The sequence below is a fragment of the Tauraco erythrolophus genome, chromosome 24 (assembly GCF_009769465.1).
Source record: "Tauraco erythrolophus isolate bTauEry1 chromosome 24, bTauEry1.pri, whole genome shotgun sequence".
NCBI classification, from domain to species: Eukaryota; Metazoa; Chordata; class Aves; order Musophagiformes; family Musophagidae; genus Tauraco; species Tauraco erythrolophus.
This window is the reverse complement of record NC_141488.1, coordinates 7,499,769-7,511,783: the sequence shown is the minus strand read 5'-3', so window position 1 is coordinate 7,511,783 and position 12,015 is coordinate 7,499,769. Positions and strand designations below refer to the sequence as shown.

The window sequence follows — 12,015 nt, the reverse complement described above, 5'->3', positions numbered from 1 at the left end:
TACAGAAGATGACTGTCTGGTATCTTATGTCGAGCATTTTACAGAACAAATATTCGCAACTGAAGAAGCGAGAATAGTTTTAGACCGATTGCATCTCGAAATAATTTGACTGACAACTTCCAGAAACCCATTTTACTCCTGAAAACCATTTCTGTGGCCAAACGAACTTCCAAAAAGATGCACCCTATAAAAGTAACTTTTGGAGGCGTTTAACCAGATGACACACTGAACGGTAATTCAGCAATCCTGAGTAAAACGGCCACGGCTGAAGTGCCCTACAACAGAAAAAAATGCTACTTACAGTGGAGTCAAGTCGTTCTGTTGGCAGACCTTGCAAGTTTAACGTCTCAACTACAAAAAACTCTACTTCTGTCCAAATCCAGATCTACCAGTCGTGAGACCGCAGGTTTCGGCACTGCCACCAGCCCCGGGAGCAGCTCCCGCGGTTGGCACGGCACCAGCAGCGCCACGCGGCCGATGCCCCACGGCTGCTCCTTCCCCAGCCCAGCGCCGGGGCCCTCGGGCGTGCGCCCACCATGGAAGCAATCAGTGGCACTTGTTAAGTACAAGTGAGGTCTCGGTGCAGTCAACTGGTACCAGTGTCTTAGGAGACGGGAACCGTTTTTCTAGATAGGCGTAAAACCGAGGCCAGAACGTCTGCAAAGCAAGGAGAACTGCCAGCCTTTGCCACGTCCCTCTTTGGACTATACACAGACAGCTCCCGGCAAGAGAGGGGATCTGGTATGCCACTCAAAATTTCCCCAAACAGCACATAAAATTTGAGAATTTTTTTTTTTTTCTTTTTAAAGGAGAGCAGGTACAAAAATAAAAGAAATCCATATACTCTGAAAATATACTGGAAACTGCCACCACAGATGAGGTACCATTTATCCCGACCCCCCACCCCCGAACTGCAAACATCAAAATATATATGTTTTTAAACAAAGGAAGAATATCTGGCTATTTAATCTCAGTTAAAATGACAGCACCCTTTGTTACACTTGATATTTCACACCATTAATTCTCTTTTGAAAAAAAAAAAAACCACCCAAGATTATCTAACTAACCTTGATTCCTTGCTTATCTCCTCGTTCCTTAGTGCAGTAATTGTCCATCTCCATTCAAATAAATATAGCAGCTACAGCATCATAAATGTGTGGCCCTCACAACGCCAGAAACTTGATATCGAAATACAAATAAGTATCGGCACTTTACGTAAGTATTTGCAAAACCAAGAGTAGAGATTAAAACTTCCAAATACTCTTCACATGAAAACCAGGTAAAACGCTAGCTCGACGAGTAATTTAAGTCACCTTTCTCAGTGAAGTTTCTTTACTTTTTTGGTGAAAGTAGCAAGCAAAAAAGCTTCTCAAATCATAGTCGCTGAGCGCGGGCGGGATGAGAAGCACACAGCGTCTTTGAAAGGAGCGTTAAACGACTTTTTAAAAAGGAATTTTCATCTAAACATCAGAAATCCACAAGACGTGTTTGTAAAACAGTTTAGTTTTTTTTTTTTTTTGAGTCTCGATTTTAAAACAATTTTCTGTAAAAAGCCTAACCTGGACCTTTCATAAAGAGAACTACGAGCTCGAGTGCTTCTGAGAGAAACCTGACAGGTGGCGGACCAAGAAAAAAAACGTTTGAGACACTTATTGGGAAGCCATCTCGCCCAAATTCTGCAGTGGCACCACGCTCCCTGCGGCAGGTTTATCCCACGGCGCTGGCAGGGAAGTGCACGAAGCAGCCCGAGAGCGCGGCGGGGCCGGTGCCGGGGCCGCTGGCGAAGGTGTGCGGCTCCCAGGACCCCCCCTGGGACACACCAGGGTCTGCTGAGTCCCCCTCGACCACCCTCCCACCTCCTCTCCAGGACCCCCAAGCCAGCTGTCCACTGCCACAGCTATTTCCAGTGCAATTTCAACTCTGAAGTTAGTCTTTTTACATTATCTTCCTCGATACTGGGAGATAAAACATGTAAATATACACTAACTGTTTAGTAAAGCTCTTTGAGACAGTGTTGTGATCAGCACGACGTACATTTCAACACAATATACAAACGCACAAAATACAGTACTTGGTTTTCTGGCAGAAAAACTGGGGCAGATTCATGCCTGCTGAAGCAAAACGGGCTCAGATTTTAGGCTCAAAATACAGTATATTGGCAAACAGTGGATTTCGTGAGAACGACAGGAGATAAGCTACTTATCCCAAGCCACTGGTTTTCATGTGGAGAGCAGGTGGAGGTCAGAAGGGCTGGGATAACAGCAATGCCCATACAAACGATCTGCAGTATATATACTATGAACCAGTGCAAATAAAAACAGTCAAAAATGCAGTTCACGAGTTTACAAAGTGCAAAACTCCCCAGTCCCCTCGTTGAAGAAATGCTCGTCTCTGACATCTTAAATATTGTTTTACCTTTAAAGTGGAATGAAAGAGTCCCATTAATTTGTTTCACATTTCAGTGATTTAACATGTTAGAACTATCCCAGCCCTCTTTATTTGCAAAGTGAAATGAAGTTACCAATAACTTAATTTTAAAAGGAAAGTCATTATCAAAGAGGAAAAAAGCCTAAAAACTTTTTATTAATTCCAGACATTGTACTGATGTCAAACAGGTTTAACTAAGCATGTAAAAACTTAGATCTTAATAAAAAACTCTTTCCATTTAATTCAAATATCCTCTGCATTTCAAAGCCAAAAAATACGGCCAATTCCTTTGTTAAATCAAAATACTGCAGTGACAAGTAAAGCTTGCAGAATTCTAGAAGCATTTTTGCTATTTTTTGATTTAAAAAAGGAAAATTCAAGATTCCTTCTGACTATAAAACTTTCCTTTCAAAATTAAGGCTTTTACTTTGTCCTTTTAAAATCATGGAGGTGTCCATACTTCCACAGTTAGTGGTGCAAACACTGCTTTAGTACAGCTCAATGGACACAGTTTTCCTTTAGAACGCTTATTGCACTAAAAGATAGCAAAACAAGTTGTCAGTTTTTTAAAAATAAACATGGTTACATTTCTAAAAAATAAAAGTTGATGTTGACCATATGTTCTGTAATAATTAAATTAAAGCATTATTATTACTCTAATAAATATAAAAGAAACAAAAGGAAGCTAAACTTCAAAAACACATACATATGAAATCACATTAAGGTGTGAGAGGCAGCAAGTAAACTAGCATTTTTCTTTTTTTTTTTTTTTCCAAAAAGACCTTAGCTCTAAAGTTTCAGTTCTGGTGTTTACTACGTGTAATCCCATAAAACTTGGGACATCTGATCTCATGTGAAGCTTCAAAGTATTTGACTTGCCAGATAGAAAATAATTGAAACTTTTGGACTAGGTAAAACAGCAGCTTTAGTAAATTCACCAGGGAGCAAGAAGAGTTTGGATCACTACTGCCTGCACATAATACCACTAGCTTCTTTGTTTGCTTTTTAAAAGGGAACTACTGGAGCTGAGAACTCCAAAGCTGTGAAGAAATACACAAAGGCAGCAGTTGGCTAAATTATGTTCAAATTATTGGATTAGTGTGCAAAACATCTTCCCTCCCTCAATTTTTTCTAGCTAGTGCTGTACATTCAAATGTACTTGGATATGTTCACATTCGAATGCTTGATGGCAATATTGAGAGAAAGATTCCTCAATGCAGTGGGGTAAAAACTTAATTATCTTTTTTTTTTGCACACTTCTGTCCCCTAAACAATCACTGTGATTGTTCCTATAAAGGTGGTTTGCTTATTTTTTTTTAAATTACACCCTCGATTTTTTTGTTTTATTATTTTTTTTGCAAAGATAGTTGTGCTGCCGAGCAACTTGAGGTAAAGGCATAAGAGGGTTAAACTATGAGAAATTAAAAAAAAAAAAAAAAAAATAAAAATGATGGCGGTGCTTCCTACAGGAGACCGCGCCAAAAAAGCAGTTGGCTGGTTTCATATTGCATAATAGTGCGTGTGTTCCTCGGTGAAGTAAACAATCTTCCTCGCGTCAATTTAAGGGTTAGCCTCTGGCCCCGCACGATCGGAGGCACACCCCATAAACCAACCCCACTGGAAACATACACTGTATGTGGCTTAATTTCTCAGTTCTTCCGTTCCGTGAGGACGCGCCGCTGTATTGACTTAAGCGAAGTACATCGTGCGTAAGGTGTCTTGGTGAATTTGTACGGCCTTCGCCAGGGCCTGCGGATCTCGCCCGTTGCTCTGTCCCGACACGTGGCTGCCTTCGGCACTGCGAGACAGGGAGAAAGAGACAGGCAGGGGTGTAAATCACAGCTCGGTCCAAAGCCGCCTGCGCGCCTCGGACGGCAAACAGCAATGGAATGGGATCCTGAGAAAACCTACTTGTCTGTTCTCCCAGCAACCTCAAGGCTTTGGACAAGTCCCTTTACCTTAGCTGCTCGGTTGGTTCATCTAAAAAGAAGCCTGTTACAAATACACTCATGGCTTGAAGGTTATGAAATATTTGCCCTACAAAGCAGAGTTAGGAAAGTGGAAGGCACTTCGCATTTTCCTCATTCACGACGACCTCAATGCTAAAGCAAGAAAACTAAACACGTGGCTTGATTCCCTCAGACCATGTCGAAGTAGGAAAGGAATACTTCAACAGCCTAAACTTAAAGCTTTTAATCTGAGTGTTATTCAGTAGGATTCACCAAGCCACTTGTCTGACACCACACAGCAGCTGTCAGAAATTATCACCTAAATAAGCCTAGTCCCAGAGGTAACAAAAACCAACCGCAAAGCCAGCAGTAATTCTCTAGAGTCAGATGGCTTCATGCCTGACAACGGAGCAAAGACCAACGAGGACAAAAACTGAAGCATGCATTTTCACTTACCTGTCGTGTTCTTTGTCCACAAGATGATATCGTGCTCTGAATGCTACCAGGTGAGCATAATACGCTGGTGCAGGTATAGAAACCGATCGTGTGCAGCGCACATATGTGTGGCAGAGCTGGTAAGTCAGCAGCTGAAGTTCATCTGCAGTAAAACAGTTATCATCCCACAAAACATGATAGTGTGAGGGACGGCTGGTACCCTAAGAAGAAGGGAACATCAATTCACTTATCTGGCTTTTCCATACAATCAAGTCAGATTAAGCTCAGAAAGGGTCAGACTACCCAGTCTGAACTCCGATGTAACAGCAGCCAAAGAAATTTCAGTCTTATGTCAGCCCTGAATGTACTCAAAGATGAATAAGAAGTCTAACATTTACATCATTATGTTACTCAAATAATTGAATCAAATCAATCAAATCAGCAAACTGAATCAAACATTGCCTTTGGTCTTTCAAAACGTTTATGTTTGAAAACTTAAATGTTCATTTCACTGTGGCTATCAATCATAAAAGTAGCAAATTTTATTTTCAGAAATGCAAAGGTACAAAATAAAGTGACCTCTTTAAAATAAACTTCAAAAAGCATGACTTACCATCAATGTAAGTTTTAAAGGTGTAGCAGAGACCACCTCTTAAGCAAATAATACTACTAGTCCCATAATAATGTGTATTGCCCAATTAAACAACTGTTTGTAAACACAAGTGTCACAAAAGGGAGAAAACCAACACGTTCTAAATTCACATTTACTTACAAAGAAACAATCGTACCTGTATTCCAGCATGGCTACAGAGGTAAAAATCAAACTCATACGGATGTGTAATGTCTGTATCTACAGTTGTTCCAGCTGGAATATTGCCACTTCGTCCAACCTAGAGAAAAGGTTTTGTTAAGAAGTGCAGCTAATGAGCATTTATACATCTCAACTGTAATTAAAAAGGTTTCTACCTGACACATGCAAGGTTTCAGTGAATAAACTGCCTCAGTACTGCCTGGAATGTGTCAACACCGCAGCCTAGGATGTTTGACACGGGCACTGTAGAGCTCCCTACCACCTCAAACCAGAATATTGCTCCTATAGCACTTCAGAACTTTCCATCTCAGAAAGCCAGAAGAGCTGCTCATACATCTGTATTTACAACTGTCAGCTTGAGTTTGCATCAAGTCACTCAGAACAGAAAAGTTCAGGGTTCCATGATTTTGTATTTTCTTCCATTACCCTTACTGGAGACGTGGTCCTAGTTAGTTACATGAGTATTAGCTACAGTTCACTATAGCATCAATGTGCAACACAACAAAGCCTGATGGGGAATATTTTTTTTTTTTTTTTAACATACTAAAGTCAACGATTTTTCAGTTTGGGGCCACATTTTGTGCCTATCAGTTCAACATCTTCCCTGAATGCAAAGACAACCAGATGGACAGAGGAGCCCACACCAATATTTTCTCCAGCATTATAAGCACTTGACTTCCAGCTTTTCACACAAGGCTACGAGACAGGGCCACGATTACCCTTTCTGTTCTGTCAGCACAGAACAATCGCGTGTGATGTCGTTTCTGCACCACAATATAGGTTATTCCAGGCTGGTAATCCTTCTCCAAACTGATGCAGGCTTCTCTAATGGCCAGCAGTTCATAATACAAAACCTACAAGCACAAGAACAGAATAGTTTAGGTTTTCCCTACAAGCACAAGAACAGAATAGTTTAGGTTTTCCTTCCATTGTATTCTGCACACAACACCCAATAAATGGCTTGTAGTTAACACTAAGTGCAACTTTGCCACACAATTAGTAAACGTAGGAAGTACTTCGAAATATACTGTTTCCCAAGTTCTAAGACCTCTCCTTCCCAGACAGGAAAGAACTTGCAACTTTTCTTACCCAACATGCTTAAGAAATTCTCTCCTAAAAAGTCTCAAATTATTTTGTAGTATCTTGGCATAAATGTAAGCAACGAGCAGTACAGGTTATCGAACAGGAGAACTGGAGTCATTACGTGGTAACACAGTCCTTCACGAAACCCAGAAACGAACCCACCTGTCGAAACTGTCCTTCAGACACCCCGTCCCTATAGAAGATGATACGTGTGGGCTTGAACCGCGTGGACTTGTAGAACTGGATGAGAAGCTCTCTCACCATGGAGGCGAGATCTTGGATGATTTCCTGCCGGGGTCGCTGAACTCTCACCGTGGCACAGTACCGGCTTGGATGAGCATCCATACTACCTACAACCTGCAGGGGAAGATTACATGAGTAAAGGCTTCAAGACCAAATCTATACCAAAAAAGCTAAAAACAGCAAAAAAAAAGTCAAGAACAATTTTCAAGTAAAAGATGCTTATGTTAAAACAACCACCACAGTAACGTTTTTAACTGGAACTTGTAGTAGGTACAGGTTTAACACTTTTTGAAAAGAGGTATAAAACTTGCCCTCCAAGCACCCTGAAACATCTGCAGAACTGGAGTCTTCCCTTCTGTTGACAGCACACTAATGTATATTCTTATAATCCAGACTTTTTTTTTTTAAATTTTCCCATCTTTTACACAGAAAAACACTTCAGTTTGCCTTAGTTACTTTAAAAAAGGATGCAGTTTCCGTAGCTGCAATCAATGCCAAGTAAAATACCAAGGGGACAAAATAGGAAGGGAGTGACCAAGCATCCAACCACCACCTTGATCTCCTGGTCTGTACCAACACAAAAGGTTAAGAAGTACCAAATGTTCCTGCCAAACCAGGCCTTTAATTACATTTTTCTTGTTTAAAAATACAAAAATGTTATTAACTAACATCAAAGGTGCATTTTTTAATTTAGAATATTTTTGCAGAAATATATTATTTAATGTAACTGCCATTTTACCTTGATTTAAAAATTAAAAAGCTAAGACTACAGTCTGAGTATCAAGCAGTGTTTTAGTTTTAGAGACATGATTTTTAATAACATTGAAAACGTGCAAAGAACTAGTGTAAGCCCTGAAACGTATCTGACAGACATAGTCCCCGAGTTGCATTTACTATTACAACATTTACCCAAGATGAAAAAAACAATGCTGATTTAATAAAACTTACAGCAGCAATGGAAGGCTTCTTTCCATCTCCAGCAGGAGGATGAGTGACATCGGCTCCCAAAAAGATCACTGGCTGCTGGAACACAGAAGGTCTTCAAAAAGAAAAAAGTGCTAAGTCACACTTGCAGATGAACAGTTGGCACAAGGTTTTGCTCAGTATGGGGGTTTGTTTCTATTTCAGCTCAGCGGCACCGAGAAGTTGCCTTATCGGGTACCCTGGCCAAGCCTGAACAACGACATCTTTGTGCACGAGACATGAACTTGGAAACCACCACAGCTGTCGTTCCAAAACACGCCGCTGCTTAACTGCAGCACAGCTCCAGTGGAGAAAAGCCACCAGGCTGCACCTGCCCAGCACAGAGAGCTTCCTACAGAAACAATCACTCCACGGGTCGATCACAGGAGTGCCTGCAGTCAGCTCAGCACCGCTTTGGTACCGAGTCAGCCGTGCAACAAACGGCTGAGCGCAGCACCACGCAGCTTGTTCTGGCTTAGAGCGTTTAAGCAGCAGGACAGTCTCTCAGTGCCTTCCAGATATTCTTCCACGCACCCTAGTTTCACATTTAAACTTTGACCAGCAACCACTCAGAGCCTATGCTAGAAGAAATTCAATTCTACCTCAAATATCACATACTTTTACCAGACAAATATTTGAACTTAAACTTGGCTGCGTTTAAATTTTGGGTGCTAAATATCAACCTTAACCACGTCTATTAAGACAAAACCCAAATCAGTCTCCATAAAGACTCTTACCGTTGATGAGGTACAAGGATGTTGTTGATTCCTCCCAGTTTAACATTAATCTTCAGGCACAGATTTGATAGGGTCTGTGGAGATGTTTTAATGACGTTCTTGACTTGAACACACTGTGTGGCCATTCCCAACAGCGTATCTCCCACACGCTTCACCTCCGCTGAGAAGCAAATATCAGGATTCAACATTTCAAGTTACTGCTATGTTTTGATCTTAGCTTAAGTCACAATAATTTAAATGTGCATACTCTGCAAAATAAAACTTCCAACTCATCTGCAGGCTCATACCTGCTTCCAATTCATTTTATCTTCAGACACAAACCATTGGTTTCTAACATCTAAAGAACAGTCCTAAAGAATTTTCTAATTTGCTGGTCAGCAAATTTCTCAGAACAATACTTGACCAAACAGGTGAAGACAGAGGCATTTCCCTTACCGTACACCGGGGTTTTCCCTGGCAGGATGACAATGATGAGCTGAAGCCCCGAATAGGTGTTCTTGAGGTGTCGAAACATGGGCTCCACGCTGTCGGCACCCTGGGCGTACTTGCAGAAGCAGGGCTGCCCTTGGATCGGCATCCCTGCGTCCTTGGAGATCTTGCGCAGCTGGTCTGTGAAACCCCTAAAGATGAGAAGTTTTTTGAGTTTTTGCCGTGGCAATAGCACATAACCAAAACAAAAGGGGACAGAAGAACTGTGTTCCTCAAATGAATACAGTTCCAAACATCTTTTAAAGGAGCATTTTAAAAGTGTTCATTATGTGGAGGCTGCACAGTCTTGAAACATTATAAGCCAGAATGGGGGGAAAAAAAAGAAAGTTTAGACATCTTTCATACTTCATTCAAGATGCTAGAAGTAACTAGAGAGAAAGCAGCAATGTCACAGGACCAAAATCCCACTGTGTACCCAGCTACAGTGTTTTGACTGTAGCTTCCAGCAAGGAAGCAAACCAGCTTGGATTCTCTCCCTAGCATCTTGGATTATTAAAATCAGGTAAAACACTCGTCAGAAGTCTATGTTCATATTTTCACTAAGATGGCTTCATTAAGAGAATGGTCCGAAGCCTAAACTCTGACATGCCTTACTTCAGTATTTCTTCTCTGCACTGTCTCTGTGTGGCAAAGCAAGCTATAGCCCACATTTTGATCTCAACACCAGTGTGAAACTGCTTCCCTCGCATGTCCCATACTCCATGGCTCGGGGTTGCCACCGTTCGATTCTGTGGAAACAAAAGCAACAGATATTGAGGTGACTGAAACAGAAAAAGCCTACGCTATTTTCAGTTTCAGGATAACAAAAAAAGTTTACCATTCAAAACTCTGATCCCTGTACTGCACAGTGCAACTGAACTGACCAAAAGAGTCAATGTGTGTGGGAAATCACTCTTCGAAACAGAAACACAAGAAGCAGCAAAAACCTCACCCGTCCTCCATACTGCAACATCGGGGCTGGGAGCACGCGCCCCGTCACGTGGGCCATCTCATCCCGGACTTTGAACTGGAACTCTTGAACAAATGGGTCTGCGTCGTAATTTGCACTTCGCACCTAGAAGAAGAGTTTTTCCATATTACAGAATTATCTAATTCAGATAATAAAGACTAACAGGAAGAACGCTGTTCTACAACAATTCCCCTTGCCATTGAAAAGGCTCAGATTTAACTGCTCAACACTCTCAACCTATCCCCAGTGAAAACAACTAATACCATTAGACATACTGGATGAGATTTTTTGTTCCCTTAGTTACTCAAGTGCTCATTCGTGGTATGCTTATTTATGAGCATTTCATTTACTCACAGGATAGATAAAAAGCATTCTCCTTTAGCGACAAGCACACTCAAGATTAAACAAATCAATTCCTTTTATTACTGCACATTCATGTCTTCTCTATTTTCCAGACCAGACTTATTTTAATTTAAAAAATTTTGCTAACTTGTCAGACCATTTCAAATAAGAGCTATCTGTTTATAAGATTATTCAACTAAAAGTATTCAAGTTTTACAGTACTTCAAGTCAGAGAAAATCCTGATGTTTACAGTGTCTGGATTCAGCAACCAGAAAAGCTCTTGGAGTTATCAGGTGGAAACATTGAGTGTGTACTAAAGAAAGCAATCAAACATCCCAAGTACAAGACTGAGGCTCAGGAGACCTGGAATCATTCTTCTACCTTGTTATAGATTCCTTGCATGATTCTGGGCAAATCAAGTTTTCAGTGCCTATTAAAATTAAATAGTGTTAGATTGATGCTACCATCTTCAAACTACTATCAGAAAAAAAAGGGAAAGACTCAGAGACCCAAGTCTTCAGAGTCTGGCTCATGATTTTAAAATTCAGCACCGCTACAAACCGTAGGCATCCTATAACAGCAAAAAACAAATGAAAAAATAGGAGTTCAAACATCAACAGGAATCAAGGAAAAGAAAAGTACCTAGAGTAAAATCTCACTATAATGAGTTTGGGTACTAAAACCCAAGTTCATTTTACAAATTTGTTTAAAAACCCTGAGGGCTCAATACAGCAAAACACTGAACCAATACCTAGTTGGAAGTAAAGACTAGAACACAAGAGCTCATACTGCTCTGTGCTAGACTCGTGCTACTGTCGCAAGCTACTGTAAATAAATCCTATTAAAAAAAGTAGTTAAAATCTGGTAAGTTAAGGGGCTAGAAGGAAGGAAGGAAAAGACTCGGTTGGTCATATAGGAAGTTTTTGCACTAATGTGGTCCAGTCCAGTGCCATTTAGTGAGCAGTATCACACCGAACTGAGATTAAAGAACTAACCAGTCTGCTTATTTCCTCTTGCCTATCGGGAGCAGATCTCGCCGTGGCCTTGATCATGGTCGATGTCTGATTGTCCGTCAGCTTCTTGATGCACCGCTGGCCAGCTACAATGTTACATACCTCAAAGGAAAATCAACAGACAACAGCGATTACACACCCCTAATGCGTTTAAGCAACTGCAAATTCTCATAGTTCTAAACTTTAAAGCACTTCTTAAATTTAGATAGCCTTTAGTGAAATAAAAGAATAACAGACATGTAAATACGTAAACACGCTTGTACTGCTCAACGTTTTGCCACATTATCCAGCCCACCAATAACAAGCTGATTTATCACAATAAGTTCGTTACTTCTAAAGGCAGGTAGGTGTGTTTCTGTTCTTGTCCCACTTGAAGGCAAGGAAGATGAGGGTATTTCAGCTGGAGGTTGTATTTCTCTCTGAAATACTGTGCTACGGTTCTCTCCACAGTCTGGCCATTTTCTAACTGCAAAGGAAAGCTGAAGAGACACACATTTCAATAAAACGTACAGAAACCTCTGTCGGCAAGTACCAACACCCTCAAAATTAATAAAATATTAGGTCCTGAAACAC

The 12,015-nt window shown here is 40.9% G+C and overlaps 1 protein-coding gene across 3 annotated transcripts in view; it reads right to left on the bottom strand.

The window, feature by feature from the left end:
* Window positions 1–1,869: 1,869 nt before the first annotated feature.
* AGO3 (argonaute RISC catalytic component 3) overlaps window positions 1,870–12,015 on the bottom strand; it is a 28,344-nt gene continuing 18,198 nt past the window's right edge. For 2 of the 3 annotated variants that reach the window (XM_086625867.1, XM_086625869.1), the window contains 12 exons: window positions 11,774–11,921; window positions 11,425–11,544; window positions 10,069–10,191; window positions 9,732–9,865; window positions 9,084–9,268; window positions 8,649–8,808; window positions 7,897–7,987; window positions 6,868–7,062; window positions 6,342–6,476; window positions 5,600–5,701; window positions 4,833–5,032; window positions 1,870–4,225 (listed from right to left, as the gene is read on the bottom strand). In XM_086625867.1, coding sequence (XP_086481993.1) covers window positions 4,117–4,225; window positions 4,833–5,032; window positions 5,600–5,701; window positions 6,342–6,476; window positions 6,868–7,062; window positions 7,897–7,987; window positions 8,649–8,808; window positions 9,084–9,268; window positions 9,732–9,865; window positions 10,069–10,191; window positions 11,425–11,544; window positions 11,774–11,921 — 1,702 coding nt within the window. In that variant the 3' untranslated portion in view covers window positions 1,870–4,116. Of the gene's footprint in view, window positions 4,226–4,832; window positions 5,033–5,599; window positions 5,702–6,341; window positions 6,477–6,867; window positions 7,063–7,896; window positions 7,988–8,648; window positions 8,809–9,083; window positions 9,269–9,731; window positions 9,866–10,068; window positions 10,192–11,424; window positions 11,545–11,773; window positions 11,922–12,015 lie in introns of those variants that run through there. The other variant, XM_086625868.1, reaches the window with a different exon arrangement.